The sequence below is a fragment of the Polistes canadensis genome, unplaced genomic scaffold, assembly GCF_001313835.1.
Source record: "Polistes canadensis isolate GaletaPanama2010 unplaced genomic scaffold, ASM131383v1 scaffold_104, whole genome shotgun sequence".
Lineage (NCBI taxonomy): Eukaryota > Metazoa > Arthropoda > Insecta > Hymenoptera > Vespidae > Polistes > Polistes canadensis.
Genome location: NW_014569651.1, coordinates 301,503 through 318,362, shown reverse-complemented (window position 1 = coordinate 318,362; position 16,860 = coordinate 301,503). Strand labels below are relative to the sequence as shown.

General features: G+C 33.1%; 2 protein-coding genes across 2 annotated transcripts in view; one reads left to right on the top strand and one right to left on the bottom strand.

Moving 5' to 3' along the window:
- LOC106787540 overlaps nt 1–6,156 on the bottom strand; it is an 11,458-nt gene extending 5,302 nt beyond the window's left edge. The window contains exon 1 of the mRNA XM_014749963.1: nt 6,117–6,156. Within this exon, the coding sequence (XP_014605449.1) occupies nt 6,117–6,156 (40 nt within the window). The remainder of the gene's footprint in view (nt 1–6,116) is intronic.
- LOC106787542 (cyclin-dependent kinase 5 activator 1) lies at nt 4,824–16,540 on the top strand. The gene is made up of 4 exons (XM_014749965.1): nt 4,824–7,795; nt 8,648–8,890; nt 16,005–16,301; nt 16,428–16,540. The coding sequence occupies exons 1-4, from the start codon at nt 7,349–7,351 to the stop codon at nt 16,521–16,523; spliced, it is 1,083 nt and encodes a 360-aa protein (XP_014605451.1). The 5' UTR covers nt 4,824–7,348; the 3' UTR covers nt 16,524–16,540.
- Nucleotides 16,541–16,860: the final 320 nt, after the last annotated feature.

Genomic DNA, 16,860 nt, shown 5'->3' with positions numbered 1-16,860 from the left:
CACGTATTGGGGTCACACCGATAGACATGCCGCGTGAACGAGCCGCGATTTTACGCCAACGCGACACCAGCTAACGATATATTTTTAGATCGCTTATAAGAAGAGCAACATCCGACATGCAACTTGTGTATTTTTTTCCCTTTTTTTTTCCTTTTTTTTTTTTTTTTTTTTCTTTTGTTTTAATTCTGTAACATACCTATTTAAGTTAGCGCTCATTACAATTTTTAAACGTTACGTGATTTTAATATTCTCGGTGTGTTAATCAAATGTTTCCCTCATTGATTTTTTTTCATCTCGGTTAAAATTTCGTGTCCGTAATTTGACGGATAGATACATAATTTGAAAGAAAAAGAAAAAGAAGTATTCGATAATTATTAACGATGTTATCTATGTTTTTCGTTTTTTGAACAAAAAATTTTATTCACTTTTTTCTTTTTTTCTTTCTTTCTTTTTTTTTTTTTGTTACCCGTATAAAATATCGATCGACTCGTTTTATATACGTAACGTTGAATTTTTCAAGAGTACAGTGTTGTGTAATTAATTGTTCGCAATTCTTCGTATTGCGTTTGACGAAACGTATGGTTTACTACTTGTCGACACGCAACCGCGTTAACTATGATTCGTTTGAAAATTCATCGAAAAATATTTTTCAATGTTTTTATTCCGATAAAGTTAAAAATAATTAATAAATCTTCTCTTTTTGAAATATAGATATTTTTTATTTCAAGATAAAAAAAGAAGTTTTATATTTAAACGAATATATATTGTATGAATGATAATAAATGTTAATTATTACTTTACTGAAAAAGAAAAAAGAAAATGATTAACGTTTTACATCTAAATAAATAAAATTACCAAATATTTCCTATCTAAAAAAAAAAAAAGAAAATAAAGCTCTGTGTGTACAATTATTTATATATATTATACTTTTATAAATTAAATTTATATAATTTTATATAAAATAATAAAGAAACATTTGATATATTGAAGTAATTACTGCTGTTGATCAGATAATCATATTAAAATGAATATCATCTGCATAAGATCTTAAAAATGATCTTTTGCAAGTGTCCAAAGCTCAGGGTCGAAAAAGCCTCAAAGGATATTCCATTCGGGTCAAACGATTTGGGAAATCCCTTAAAGATGAGAGACTTAGACTAGAAAACTTCCTTCGAGATTACACCAAAAGAGGATATCAATTTTGATCTTATTTTCTTTTTTATTTACTAAAGTAATCCATCTTCGTTTCATCTTCATTTCAGAATATCCATTCGTCCAAGCCAATTTGGACAAATTTTATGACAAGGATTCGTCCTACTTTCTATTCTACGAATAATTTTATTCAAAGAGAGAAATAGATAGAGGTAAGGAAAGAGAGGAAAAAAACGAAACTGTAAAAGGAACAAATAATTGAACATTTTTCGACAATGGATAAAAGGATTAATCGTCGATGCAAATTCTGGTTTGCAAATGGGATAATTAAATCTTCTTGGTATCCCCACTACTTTCCCCTCCTACCCTTATCCTCCTGTTCCTCTTTTCTTCTCGCTTTAAAATTTGTTAAGAAATCAATATCCACTGACAAACTCAATTTTCTGCATACATTTTTACTTTTTAAACGTACCAAAGTTGAAATTCAATGAACCTGCATAATACTTTGTTATATATCGAATTATTCAACAATAAATCATTCGAAATAAATGAATCTTTTATTTTTTAAAACAATAGTACATCATCAGTGATAAAAAGAAAAATAGAAATAAACGACGAATTTAAGGATACGTGGGAAGTAATATCCTTGACCTTCCTCAATCGTCTGAAAACGAGACTTCCCACGTATTTCTTCGAACAACTTTTTATATTTCATTCCTTTTTCTTTTTCTTTTTCTTTAACGTCTTTTGTTTTATTTCTCTTTTTTTGAATAAGAAGAAGAAGAAAATGAAGATTTTTAGCATCTCTTTTTGATTTTCCTCTAATTTATTCCACCCAAATGTTGGCTGACGTGTTTCTCTCATCTCCTGGGAGATGAGGATTTTCGAATAATCGATTACTTACTTTGGTATTAATCGATCGGTCGAATGTAATTTATTAAATCATATTCTAGTAAATTCGTAGGAAGATTTAATGGTTCAATGAGAGATTCATAAGGTCACATTTTTCATCTCATTTACTGAATATCATAAATATTTAAATAAACATATCCTTTTTCATTTATTTTTAATTGTTGTTTAAATAAAAATTATTGCACAACGTTTCTGAACGATACGACATTTTTTTTTTATTATTATTTATCAATAATTTCTATATAAAATGTTATTTTTAAATACATCGACACAAATCTCTGTAATTTTATTTTTAATTAAATAAGAAATACGTGTTAAATATTAATGTAACAACTGCCATTGTGATCAGACAGTCAAATTTAATTTTTAAATTCATCGATAAATCAACGATTTGTATTCTAAATTCAAATATAGGAAACATATTAAATATTGAAATAGTAACATTCGTTGATCAGACAGTCATAGGACACATTTATTTGAATACTAATAAGATTAAACTATTTCTAAGTAGGCCAGTGATATTTCTATTGCATACAAACACACGTTAAGAAACTTTCCCATGCACGGAAATGTACGTATATAAGTTGTTAGAAAGATAAGAAATAAATATAGAAAACGAAATCGAGTTGACATTTGGGTCATCGTCTAATTTTGCGAAGAAGAAAGTATATAAAAAGCGAGATACGAAAGAGATATAAAAAAAAAAATAAACAATCGATTTTATGTATCTTAAGGAATGTAAAATAATAATGAAAATTAAATAAAGATAAATACGAAAAAAATCGAAATTGAGTCGTCTCTCTCTCTCTCTCTCTCTCTCTCGTCGTAAAATGTTTTTTATTATTTTATATATATTTTCTATTATTTTCTTGTTCTCTTTTTTTTTTTTCCTTTTTTCCCATCGTCTAATAAAAAAAGCATTTTTATTTAGAAGTCGATAAACGTGTAGGATGTCTTCGAAGGGGGATCGAAGAGGGTTTTCGACGTGGTAGTATGAGCGAGTATGAAACTTTGTGGGGGAAAAAAAAAAAAATGAAGAAGAAGCAAAAGAAGAAAAAGTAAAAGAGGAAGAGCCTTACTTCTTTATTTAATACCTAAAACGTAAAAGATTTATATGGATCCAAGCCTCGAGGTTGTAGCTTGAAATTAATAACGAAATGTATTATAGTCCTCTTCCAGGATCATAAAAAAAAAAAATATATATATAAAAGAACGAAATGAAGATAAAGAGATTTGCAGACTTCCGGTTAGAGTTTCTGTTTTCCGGAGATCTCTCGACGTGAAAATCTCGACCTACCTCGAGTCAAGAGGATCTACGTAGAAAACCATTAAGAGACCACACAAAGTAGAAACATAAGAGGGAAATACTCTCAAGATATTTATAAGAGTTGAAATAGTGGGTGTTTATTTATCGAGAAATCAAGAAAATGTTATCGTTCTAATTCAATTATAATATTGTCAACGAGTATCTTCTTCCATTTAATTAATTACAATTATATCTCTCCAAACACATATTTATTTAAATATTTATTAAATTAACGAAAATGTAAAATCAATTCGTCCTGTAACAACAAAAACAATTTATCGAATATCTCGTTTACTATCGACAAATATTTTCCGTTTAATTATAATATCAATTTCATTTACTTATTCGCGCGTTTTTTATTTTCATATATATATATATTGAAATATTTTATTATATTTATTAAACCAACGAGAATAATATAAAAATCGGTACCAAAACAAAAATAACAATCATCGATAATATCTCCCCTGTTGACATAATAACAACAAATACGATAAACTATAGATATACCATCAATCTAAAAATAATCTTAAACATTAATCGCATGTAATATTGAAATAAAATGAATGAATCAAATAGATTGTGTGTCATAAGAATAATATGACTAATGTTCTCCTGAGAGAAATCTCAGGGCGTATACACTTTATTATGGTCTTGGATACAAAGTTCCTGTCTTCGTCCGAACGCAGTATTCTCTTCCTAAACAACATCCCTGTCCCTCTCTCTCTCTCTCTCTCTCTCTCTCTCTCTCTCTCTCTCTCTCTCTCTCTCTCNTCTCTCTCTCTCTCTCTCTCTCTCTCTCTCTCTCTCTCTCTCTCTCTCTCTCTCTCATATTCACCCTCTTCTTGTCGTCTCTCTTTTTACCACCCCCGAGAATCGACGTTCGCCTTTCACATTTATCGAACGAATGCGCGCGCATTGCACAAGTGGAACGGGGCGTGCTAAGTCTTGGTTGGTTGTAGTGGAATCGTCGTATACGAAATCACCACCAGCTGAACAACCACGACGACGACGACGACGACGACGACGACGACAACGACTAGGACAACTAGGACGACGAAAACGACGAGGACGATAGACTGTGACGAACATCTCGACGAGGACGACGACAATCGGTCCGAGAACTTTGGAGAGCATCGTATCCTCCACAATTCTCTCTCTCTCTCTCTTTCTTATTGTCTTTGAAAACGCAAGCGCGCCAATCTTCTATCTCTTTTTCTCTTTAATCATGCGCATGCTCATTCTAAACAACCTTTCCCACCCCTTATCCAACTAACCATCATCCCTTCCGCAAACTCTCTCTCTCTCACTCTCTCTTTCCTTCAAGCCCTCTTTTTCCCTCTAATTTTCTCTCTCTCTCTCTCACTCACTGTAATCTTCTCTCGCATTTTCATTCTCTTTCACTCGAATTTTTTTTGTTTCCCTTTCCCTCTTGATCTAATTTTCTCCCACTTTCTCTCTCTCTCTCTCTCTCTCTCTCCCTATCACTATTTTCCACCTTCTCCCATTTACCCTCTCTTATCTGTATCATTATAAATCATCTCTCACATTTTTCTTTCTCCTTCTCGATCTAATTTGTTGTTCTCCCTCTTACTTGATATTAATATCGTCTCTCTCTCTCTCTCTCTCTCTCTTTTTTTCTCTCTTTGTCATTAGTAAAGGGAGAGTGGAGAGGAGAGGAGAGGAGAGGAGAGTAGAGGAGAGGAAGAACGTATCTCTAAATCCACCCCCGTCGTTCATTTAGGTGCGCGCGTTTCCGAGCGCGACGAATCAGCCGCGGGGCAGGCAACCACACGACGGAGCTGCTCGTTTGCTCGTTCGTTCGTTCGTTCGTTCGTTCGTTTGCTCGTACGTTCGTTCGTTCGTACGTACGGTACGTACGGTACGTCCGTCCGTCCGTCCGTTCGTTCGCGATCGTGATCGTGGTGTCGTGGTTGTGATCGTGGTCGTGGTCGTGTCGCGTTATAGCCGATAAACAACAAAACGTTGGTGGTGCTTACTGCTACTACTACTATTACTACTACTACTACTACTACTACTACCACTACTACTACTACTAAACTGTTCTCTGGCCGCGTTCAAGAAGTTGAGATAGGAGACGACGACGGATCTCCGGAGTTTCAGTTATAAGGAGTGAAAGATACAGAAGGGACAACACATAGTCTTCGATCTGTCTGTCTGTCTCTCTCTCTCTCTCTGTCTCGTGTGACACTTCGTAATAAAACCCGTCTCGTCGACGTTATTATTCGATTGACCACGCAAACGTCGTATCATATTTTTCTTCCGAAATTATATATATATTTATTTCACGGAAGGAATTAAATAAAGATTTACAAATTTTGTTCTATCGGACGACGAGGACAAGGACAAGGACGAGGATTTATTTGAGACACCTTTTTCTTCTTCTTTTTCCACCACCACCACCCCTACTACCATCGAACGTTCATCGTATTTCGGGGGAGAATATTTTCATAAGAATAATTGATAACGAAAGGAAAAAGAAAAAAAAAAAAAAGGAAAAAGAAGCAAAGAAAATAAATTCGCAAATTTTTTTTTTCCGGACAAACGTCTTCTTTTCTCTTTTCTTTCCGTTCCAGCCCCTCACCCACCCCCTCCATCGGTGTCGGTCTCTCTCTCTCTTTCTCGACTCGATCGAAACAAACAAAAATTTTATAACACGACTAAAGACCGAGAATAATACTCTCGAGTTCTCTTCTTCGAAGAAGTTACGTGGGATCGATCGTACGGCCATTTTGCACGGCAACCGACATCTTCATCGCCGCCATCATCAACGTTCAGGAGGAAGAACACCTCTTTCAACGGAAGAGAGAGAAAGAGAGAGAGAGAAAAAGGAAGGGAAGGAGGAAGAAGGAAAAGATCTCATCAATAAATCTAAACGATATCTTGATTGTTAATATTATCTACGAACGATCGTGTCAAGTGTTGTCGGAATATACTTAAGTTGGATTACTGAGATCGTGTTAAAGGGAAGAAAAAAGAAAAAAGAAAAAAAGAACGAAAAGAAATAACAGAGGGAAGAAATAAAAAGTGTGATTTGGTATCGTCGTAGAGACGACGAACTCTTCTTGTAGTTAGTTTTATCGATCGTTTGACTCTACGGCCATATTACTTTCTCTCTCTCTCTCTCTCTCTCTCTCTCTCTCTCTCTCTCTCTCTCTCTCTCTCTCTTTCTGTATATACATATACACATATATATGCGAAAAGGATACGTGTAGCATCGTGGGTGAATAATCGTAGATACTCCGAAGTTATACAAATTAAAGAACAAGTATTGACAAAAAATTAGAGGAAGAGGGGACTAGGTAGGATCCAAGGATTCGTTTAGGATATTTGTGTAGAAGGATCGACAAGGAAAAAGGAAAGGAAAAGTAAGAGGAAGAGTAAGAAGAAGAAAAGGAGGAAGTGGTGGTGGTGGAGGAGAAGGAGGAAGTGGTGGTCGTGTCCTTCCGGTAGAAGGAAGAAGTCAGCAGGCTGGGAGGACGGCTGAGCGAGGCGGTGGGTCCCGTCGTGGAGGAGGCCATCGAGCCAGGGGATGCAACCCCGCTGACGGGACCCTCGAGGGAGTCCTGGATTCCTCGAGCACCCCCGCCCCCTCCGCCACGCGTTACAACACAAAGTCCACCGAAACCTCCGCCCACTACCACTACTATTACTACTACTATTAATACTAATACTAATATTAATACCGAGTCCGAAGAATCTCGAATTGACTCGGTGGCCCAAAATTCAGACACCCAACGTAATCCGAACCCTGCTGGACAAAAACAGCATAATCCACACAACAATCCGGGTGATCACTCGGGCAATCCAGGTGATTCCAGTGAGGAAACGAGCAATCCCGGTAGTAACACTCATCAAACTACCCAGACCACTCAAACTCACCCCCAACAGACTCAAACACAACAACAACAACAACAACAACAGCAGCAACAGCAACAGCAAGAACAACGATCAACCATGGGTACTGTTTTGTCATTCAGTCCTAGGGATCGACGTGGCTCCGCTTATCCACCAACGGGTCATCAACATCCTAGCGATTTTACGCTCAACAATTTCAATTACGAGCAATTGAACAATGCGAAAAATCGGGAGAACAAGAGTGCCGTTGCCACGGTAGCACCGGCACCACCTACGAGTCATCCCCCATCGAACAATAATTCATTGCAGAACAATAATATTAATCTTAACAATAACGACAATGCGAGAATAATCTCGGAAAAGAATGCATTGGAAAAAAATTTGAAGAAACATTCGTTGTTCATCAATGCATTATCGTGGAAACGATTCAGTACAGCAAACAATAATAAGAAAAAACTCGATAACAAAAACAAAAATATCGCTTTTAGACAACCGCTCGATAACATTCCCATTGTCGATAAGAATAAAAATATACAAACACCTCAAGTAAGTTTTCTTTTAATTATCATTAATATTTATCTCATTTTCGTGAGATTAGATTACCGTTAATTTTCCGTTTAAAAGTTACCATTCATTCTTATCGAAAAACTTTCATCTCTTTTCCTCTAATGATTTAAAAATCGTATATATATAGGGTTTACATTGTTTTTGAAAATTAATCATAAAACGATCTTGTTCTTGAACGTTTAGTTATTCTTAACTATTTAGTAAAAGTTTTTACTACGAATATATTTCGTAATACGTGAATTATCTACATTGCTTTTCTACAATGACTTCAGTAATGTTTTGTATTTTAATCGTTTTTTGTATTGATAATCGTTCAATCGGAATTTATCTTTAATCATTAGAAAATTAATTAAATAATATAAGTTAAATGAAAGAAATCGTTTCTTAATTTACAGTTAAAACGATGTTAAAAATGTTTCTATCATTGGCTAGATTTGTTATTTTATTTGTAGACTCGTCCATCGATTAACATCTTCTACTATATTACATAAATTTGTTCAATATTTAATTGTATAATAAAATTTCCTTTATACATTACTATATTATTTTAATTAAATAAATAATTTAAATAGAAATATATATATATATATATGTGACTTAACAACGCGCACGTGTCGGGTATGATTCAATAATCGTTGACTCGTTTAGTTCATAGACTCGTCCATTAACTAATTATTTCATAGAAACAGTTTTAACACAATTATTGATCAAAAAAATGTTCTACAATTATTATACGAAAAAAAAAAGAAAAAAAAGAGAGAGAAAAAGAATGTGAAATAAAAACTATATATTATTGAAATAAATATAATAAAAATAAAATAAATTTGACAGACAAAAGCGCCAGCGTCTAACAACAATCATACAACGCACAATCCAACGTGCGAAAAATTGGTACAGAAACCATTGCCTCCTGGACCAAGAAAAACCGTCATCCAAGCGTCGACGTCAGAATTGCTAAAGTGCCTCGGCATTTTCCTACGCAGGAAATGCACGCGATTAAGGGACTTCCAAGCTGGCGATGCAGTAATGTGGCTTAGAACAGTCGATAGGAGTCTCCTACTTCAGGGTTGGCAGGTAAATTATCTTTTAAACAATATAATAAAATAACTTAAATTTGATTAATTTAAACATAATCATTAAAATTACAAGACTTCTTTTTGAGAAAGAGAGGACACATTTGTTTTATTTCTAACCAACGATCGTTAATTATGCTTGTCAATGCATCATTAAATTTTCAAGAAACAAACTCTCTCATGGGAGGGAAGTAACATAAATTGGTAGCATGCATCAAAGATCCCTTTTCTCGATTCTTGTCCACGTCCATTGGGAATAAAAGCGTAGAAAAGTTCACATTCATCAATTCTAATGTTTCTTTGTTTAAAAACTATCTTGTCAATACAAAGTTCTTTGTTTTATTTTTTTGTACAAATAGTCAAGAATGTCGTATAAGATCTTTTTTAAGAGAGACAATGTTTATAAATATTAATAATTGCATTAGGAACTTTAGGTTATTCTAAATTTTAATGACTGAAAGTATTATATATATATATATAACGTGCATGTATAGTAATTTTTAAATATTATTATTTGAAATAATAATCATAATAGGATATATTAATAACTGAATTAGAAACTCTAGGGTATCCTTAATTTTCATAACACGTATGGTATACCATTCAAAATATAATTGATTATTTGTTGAATATAGTTAGACCTACAATTGTTTAAACAATTATTAAGAAATTAGAAAGACAAATAATAGTAATATTAAGAACTCAAGAAACATTTGAAAATTTAATAACAAAATCTATAATATATACGTGCACGTTAGACGATTCTAAAAGATTATTTATAAGAAATCATAAAGAAATTTATCGTTTATTCTAATATCCTCTGCAATTAATATAAATTCAAGTTTTTCATAGATATCCCATACGAACAAATACGAAACAATTTTCTTAAAATTTTATCGATCGTATTACAAAACGTTCGAATATCGATTACGATATGTAACATTGTATAAACTTAAAGTAACATCATTTTAACCTAATCTATAGTCAACTTTGAACGTTTACATTTCCAAGAAAGTTTTTTCCGTCACGTGAAAAGATCATCACGTTTTCACGACGATCGCGATAAAACGTATATCGATTGACTCACCTAAACGCACACGCATACACGCGCGCGCGCACACACACACACACACACATAAACACACGGGCGCATTTACGTCAGCGCCTATGTTCATCGATCTTTGTCATTTTCTTTCTCTTTCTTTCTCACTTAAAAGAAAATATTCATATTTTTAATAATGAAACATATGACAGGAGAAGAGCAATGATGTTTTATAATTTCATGCTAGATAATCGGAATAAATTATATTATAGCTCCCTTTTTGAAAGGGCGTTGGCCCTACAACAAAAAAAAGAAGGACGATTGAACGAATTTCGTTGTAAGATAAAGGACATTAAAATTCTGGATGCGTTCGTGCTACGTTTCGTCTAACATTTGAACGTTCTCCTCGCGTGCTTTTATGCAATCTTTGATAAACTTAAAAGATAATTATTTTCAAATGGTTTCAACGAAACGTATGCGTGATCGTATACATTTTCTCCTATACGATAATAACTAACTTTACGAATTTCATTAATTATAAAAACAAATAAATATATTTTCTTTTGTTCGTATTTTTAAACACTTCATCTTTATCTTGATAAAATATTTTGTTAATTTCAATTTGAGAAACACTATCTATTGAGAAGTATCTTTAATGGACTGTAATGGAACAGATATTGTAATTTAAAAAATGACTACGGTAATTTGGTGATGAAATAATATGATTTATTATGTACAATTAATTCATATATATAATGAATTTTGAGCATAAGATAAATTATTTGAAAGTAGATTATTGAGAAGACGGTCGGTTTGATTATACTAACACTTGTGCGAGAACACGAAACAAAAAAATGAAAAACATTATCATATACGATACTGACAACGAAATTACAACAACGTTTCTTTGAGAGTGTTAAAAGGGGAAAAATCCTTTAACCGAGAACCGAGTGTTGTTATAGTAGGAAACTGTTAAAGAAGTGAATAATTTCGAATGCTGGTTAGGACTCACGAATGTGAGAAAAACGCGAGCATGTAATCATTTCGTTCAAATCACCTCCCCGCCCTCCTCCCATCGCGAGCGTATAAAGAAATGCTGTCGCGTTGCGACAGCCGACAAAGGGCTTTCATATGAGCGGTCTTTATGAATTTTCAACACTGTCATGGGAAATGAGTAGAACTATGCGTGGGTGAGGCAAAGACAAAGAGTCCAAGTTAGAGAAAGAGACGGAGAGAAACCACAGGGATGAAGGGGTGGTCACGTGCAGCAAGAGGGGTTGCGCAGGGCAACGTTGCAAAGCCACCCCTTAGATGTAGAAAAATGCGGCAGGGTTCTCGAACAGGGACGTTCACCCCTCTACTACCGAATGCGGAGAGGGTTCGGATTTCGTTTCGTGCATTGGCCTCTCTACCCTTAGCTTTAAGGGGTGTCCCAAGGGATAACACGAATGAGAGAGAAGGCAAATACATTAATGTGTTATTCGTGTTACCAATGAGATACCTAATTTCATGCATCGATTTTTTCCATTGAATTCAATTAGTATAGATTATTCTTTTATTATAATAAAAAGTGATGAACTTTCATTTGAATTTTTTTATTATTCAATTTTTTTCCTATTTATATATATATATATATGTATAATGTTTGATAATTTCTTTTATGTTTAATATGAATCATTATAGAGTATCGTTTATGTACATATTTGTATGTACTTGTTAGTTCTGTTTGACAAACTATCGATAATTTGAGATGCATATCGACATTCATAGAACACATGTCGATAAAACGTTCAAAGTGACGAGTAATGAAAAATCAAGGTATCCTAACCACGGTAAATCACTTGCGGTTTGCACAATTCTGAGGTTTCCACGTGACATCAACAAGCATTGATCTTATAGCTGCACGTGTCAAATCTAATCAGTTTGGGTTTGACGTATTTTACTTGTTCTAGAAACTCGATAAGTAAAATATGAGAATAACGTTTTAAACACTTTTTAATATTTCTGTTCTATCTAGAAATTAGGAAAGTAACTTGATTTATTATTAATAGAAGATCTTCTTTATCCTTCATTTTAAATAAAAAAACAAATAAAATTTGCATAATCATAATGAACATTTAAATGATTCCCATTATATTTGTCTACATTACGAAAAGGAAAAAAATTTATTTTTAAAGTTTATTAACAAATTCGATTTTATTATAACAATATAATTGAATTGTTTAAACAAATAGAGGATAATTAATGCTTTAAAATGGTACTTCTATCAGGTTTCTACGATTTTTCGTTCCGAAGATATAAGGAAAAAAAGATTTCCATTCATAATTCATACAACATCTGCTTATAGTAGTAAAAGTGCGTAAATTCTTAGAATTTATATAGGTCATTGACCCAATTATGAATGAAATTATGTAGGTCAGTGGGTCAACGTAAAAATTATTCATTCCAATGGGAATATCTCAGAAAATAATAATCGTAGAAACTTGACTAATACACCATTTTAAAGGGTAAAATTTTCTCTATTTTTTAAACTTATTTTTAATAGTTAATAAATAATCTATTATAAACAATTGATATAAAAAATTTCTTTAGAACCAAATACATCCTATTTTGTCATGAATAATAAACATTCAAATCGTATGAGTGTTTTGTAAAATTACATAAATTGATATATAGTTAATAAACAAATGACACTTTGTTACTAAAAAATTAATTTATATCCTATATGTAGATGTGGAAATATCTTAAGAACTAACAGTCGTAGAGACTTGATAAAAACACCGTTTTAAAGCGTAAATTATTCTCTATTTTTTTTAAACGTATCGTTAATAATTAATAACAATTTGTTATAAACAATTTTTATAAAGAAATTCTCATGAACTAAGTTCGCCTCAATTTTCTTAGAAAAATTCAAATTTCAACGGATTTACAAAATATCATAAATTCCTAAATATAATTAATAAATAAATTAATGTTTTTCAAATAATATATATTCAAAGTAAACGCAATTTAATTTTAAAATAATCGTGCAAGAAGGAATACTCTTCCTACTATTACTTATTGGATATTCAAGATGATTGAATTTTTCGTCTTACCTCCGATCTTCTCAAATTCTAACATTTCCGATTAGATCTTTTCTTGTGTAAACGGACACCAAAGTCTGCCAATATATTTCGTATATAGGGATTCCAGATCTTCCGATATCTTTGTAGACCACGTCCTATATACATTTTCTTTCACTAACAGTTCATTCCAATTTTAGTAAAATTCCATTTAACAATAGGTTCATCTATTATTTCCAATGACATTTATTCAACTCTCTATTATTACAAAATTCTCACCATGTTGAAAATAGACATATATTCAATCGAGTATTTCACGATACGTAATTATAATACAAAGAAATCTATTTTATTTTCAATCAATAATCTTCAATTATTATTACAAATAATTTTTAACAATTATAATATATCCATACATTATATTTAAATAATTAAAAGAGAGTAAACTAGAGATTTATATAATGTATGCAAGCAACACGTAGTTGTTTAGACCCAACATAAAAACTAATCCATTCAGTCTAGACAAGCCACAGTAATAGTCGTTCATAAGATATGTTATGATTTAGAATGTCATTAGTAAAAAAAAAAAGAAACGAATCTGGTTAAGAGGAAGCCATATGTTGTAGGTGAAAGGAAAAATGCATTCTTCTTCTTCTTATTCTTCTTCTTATTCTTCTTCTTTCTTTCTAAACACGTGCAAGGGAAATAGAAAATAAAGCAAAGAAATATATATATATGTATAAGATAATTAGATAGATGAATAGATAGATAGATAGAAAGGTAGATATGCATTCCTGATTCACGTGGAAGCCAAAGAAACATTATCTCTTTCGTCCCTTTAGTTCGATTAATCGTATCATTGTAGAGGGGACTTTCAAAAGAGAATAAACTTTTCTTACTCACGTTTCTCAAGTTAAGATATATACATATATGTATGTATATATGTATATAATACCTAAGTTAGGACTAGGAGAAGTTAGACAAGGTGTAACGATAGGTTGCTCACCCCTGACCAATATCGACCGAACGTGTGGGGGTACTTTGGTATTAGTATTACCATTATATCTTTCCCTTCTTACTTTACCCTCTCATTGCATCAAGTTACTATATTTATATATTACTATATGTTTGTTAGAGTATGTTGCTACAAACAATTTATCTTACGTAGTTAAAATTTACACTTACAAACATCACACATACGAAATATTAAATTAAAAAAAAAAAAAAAAATAGATATTACATATATATTATAATATAAAATTTAGGGAAAGAAATAAATTTAATTTAGATAATAATTAATGATAAATTATTTTTATTATTATTATGAATATTTAAAATTATTTACTGAAAATCTAAAATTATATTATCACCAATATATATCGTCATAAATTTGAAAGAGACTTAAATAAATATCCAAATAAAATACATATATAAAATACTATAAAAATCATTTAATCGTATATCTATTTAAAATTATCTATAAAAAGAATTATAAATAATTGTATTAATTTAAACACAAAAATTCTCTAATAATTCTCAGTATTCTAAAGTTGTAACAGATTTAAATATACATCACAAGCAGATAGATATAGTTTGAATATATCATACTAATGATTACGTAGAAAGTTGTCACAAAGAAAACGACAGAGATAGAGATAAAGAGAGAGAGAGAGAGAGAAAAAGATACAAAGAGGAGTTGTTATTGTAAACCGAAGCTAGATGATAATGATGACGATAATAGAGAATGACGTTAATAGGAATCTAAGCTCTGTATGAATGTACGTAGGTATAACTAAGGACTAAATATAGTAGTAGTAGTAGCAGTAGTAGAAGGGAGAACGACAATAGAAACTAACAGCTAGGTAGGTAGATAGGTAGCTACCTAACTAACTAACCAACCAATCAAGTAACCAAGCAAGCAAGCAGCAGGTTGCTGGTTGGCGGGAAAACGTATTGGGGGCATCGATCCTGTCGGGTCATCGCGAGGTCTCACCGTTATAATGCACCTACATGTGCAATCCTCGAACCATTGCACCTACGTGCACCCACACGACTCGATGCGCTCACCTGCGCACGCGAATATCCAACAGCAGCAGTAGCAGTAGGAGTATATTGCAGCCGTTTCTATTCGTGTACACGATCACACGGCTCATGGGATATTTCATGCGGTTATATTCTGTTCACATCTTTAGCTTCTATTATTCTCATATAATATCGGTCTTATCGAGAAAGAAAGAGAGAGAAAGATAGGTCCAGGTAAAGCCATATTGTGGTTATATCATTATGGATCGTGAACAACGTATACTTTAGACTAACACTATCAAACGATTACAACCCTCTATAACTAACTAACTAACATCTCCTCATTTTCTTCCACACCCCAACACTACCCCTGGATAGGTAGATACGCTCGCCAAGTTGGATATCGGCCTACCTATCGTGTCCTAATTTCTTAATGAACACCCACGTTTCTGGAGCAAGAGGTGTGAACTTTTATGTTTATCATGTCGAATGATTATCCTTTATGTTTAATACGAAATCGATTAATTTAGAATGAAAGGTAGGATTAATTATTTCGAATTCAATGTTCATTTGATTCGTTGGTTAATCAAGAAGCCGGAAAATTTACGTGACGATTTTTATAATGAAGATTTTCATTAGGCACCTTGTTTATCTTCGATATATTTCTACGTTTTCTATCTTTTTATATCGTAGGTTTTTATATTCTTATCAAATTTGCGGATTAAATTTCCTTTTATTCTTCCAAGAAGTGTTTCTTCAGTAATCGAACTATCGATTGGTCTTCGTTGCAGTGGAAGTAACGTGACACTGTACTACATGAATCATCCATTTCACCCTTATTTTTACAAACGTATCCTATTAAATTACGAGTGAAAAGAACGTGAAAAACTTACGACATATTATTTTATTTATTATTAACGAGTACATTCATTTCTATACATTTCAACGACCTATTTAATTTATATTCTTTTATTTTCCTTTTCTTACAGGATGTCACATTCATCAACCCAGCCAACGTAGTATTCGTGTATATGCTTGTAAAAGAACTAGTCGATGGTGAGGAAGCTTCCGAGAGAGAACTTCAAGCAACCGTGCTAACATGCCTCTATTTGAGCTACAGTTACATGGGCAATGAGATTAGTTATCCTTTGAAGCCATTCCTCGTCGAGGATAGCAAGGATAAATTTTGGGATAGGTGTCTATTGATCGTCAATCGATTGAGCTCCGAAATGTTACGAATCAACAGCGAGCCTAATTTCTTTACCGAAATTTTCGCTGAACTGAAGGTAAACCAAATTCATTATTTTCAAAGATTTCTAATTATTTCATATATAATATGTTCATTATATAAAATATTGAAATGTTGCATTAGAATGATTAGAATATTTCTATTTTTTGTTCAACGAAATTAGGCTTGCGGAACGGACGAGCGTGGTAGCCTATCTGGAAGTGGCCTCGAACGGAGTCTCGTCGTCTCCGGAGTCGCGGTACCCACCAAGGCGGCTTGACGGAGCTACACACATCTGTGGGTGCGCATCTACCCGTACAGTTGCGACGTTACGACGCTCTGACAACGGTCGGCACGACGACGAGGAGCTGCGATCGCAGCTTGACCCCTCCGCATCGACCTCGGCCTCGACCTCGACGTCTACGTTGCAACGCCACCAAGATTCTCAACAGCAACTCCAACTACCGCAACAACCACACCAGCAGCAGCAGCAACAACAAAAGCAACATCAGGATATAACCATTCAAGGGGGTCGTTGTCCATCGTGCGGTCAGAGAAGACGAGAGGAAATTGTTTATACGATCGAAGATTTAGATGCGATCGAAGCACCGCCATTG

What these genes read in the sequence shown, in the direction of transcription:
- LOC106787542 (XM_014749965.1), top strand. Translation starts at nt 7,349, where the DNA reads ATGGGTACTGTTTTGTCATTCAGTCCTAGGGATCGACGTGGCTCCGCT. An exon ending in TCCTACTTCAGGGTTGGCAG is followed by an intron (nt 8,891 to 16,004) that starts GTAAATTATCTT and finishes CTTTTCTTACAG; the next exon opens with GATGTCACATTCATCAACCC. An exon ending in AAATTTTCGCTGAACTGAAG is followed by an intron (nt 16,302 to 16,427) that starts GTAAACCAAATT and finishes CAACGAAATTAG; the next exon opens with GCTTGCGGAACGGACGAGCG.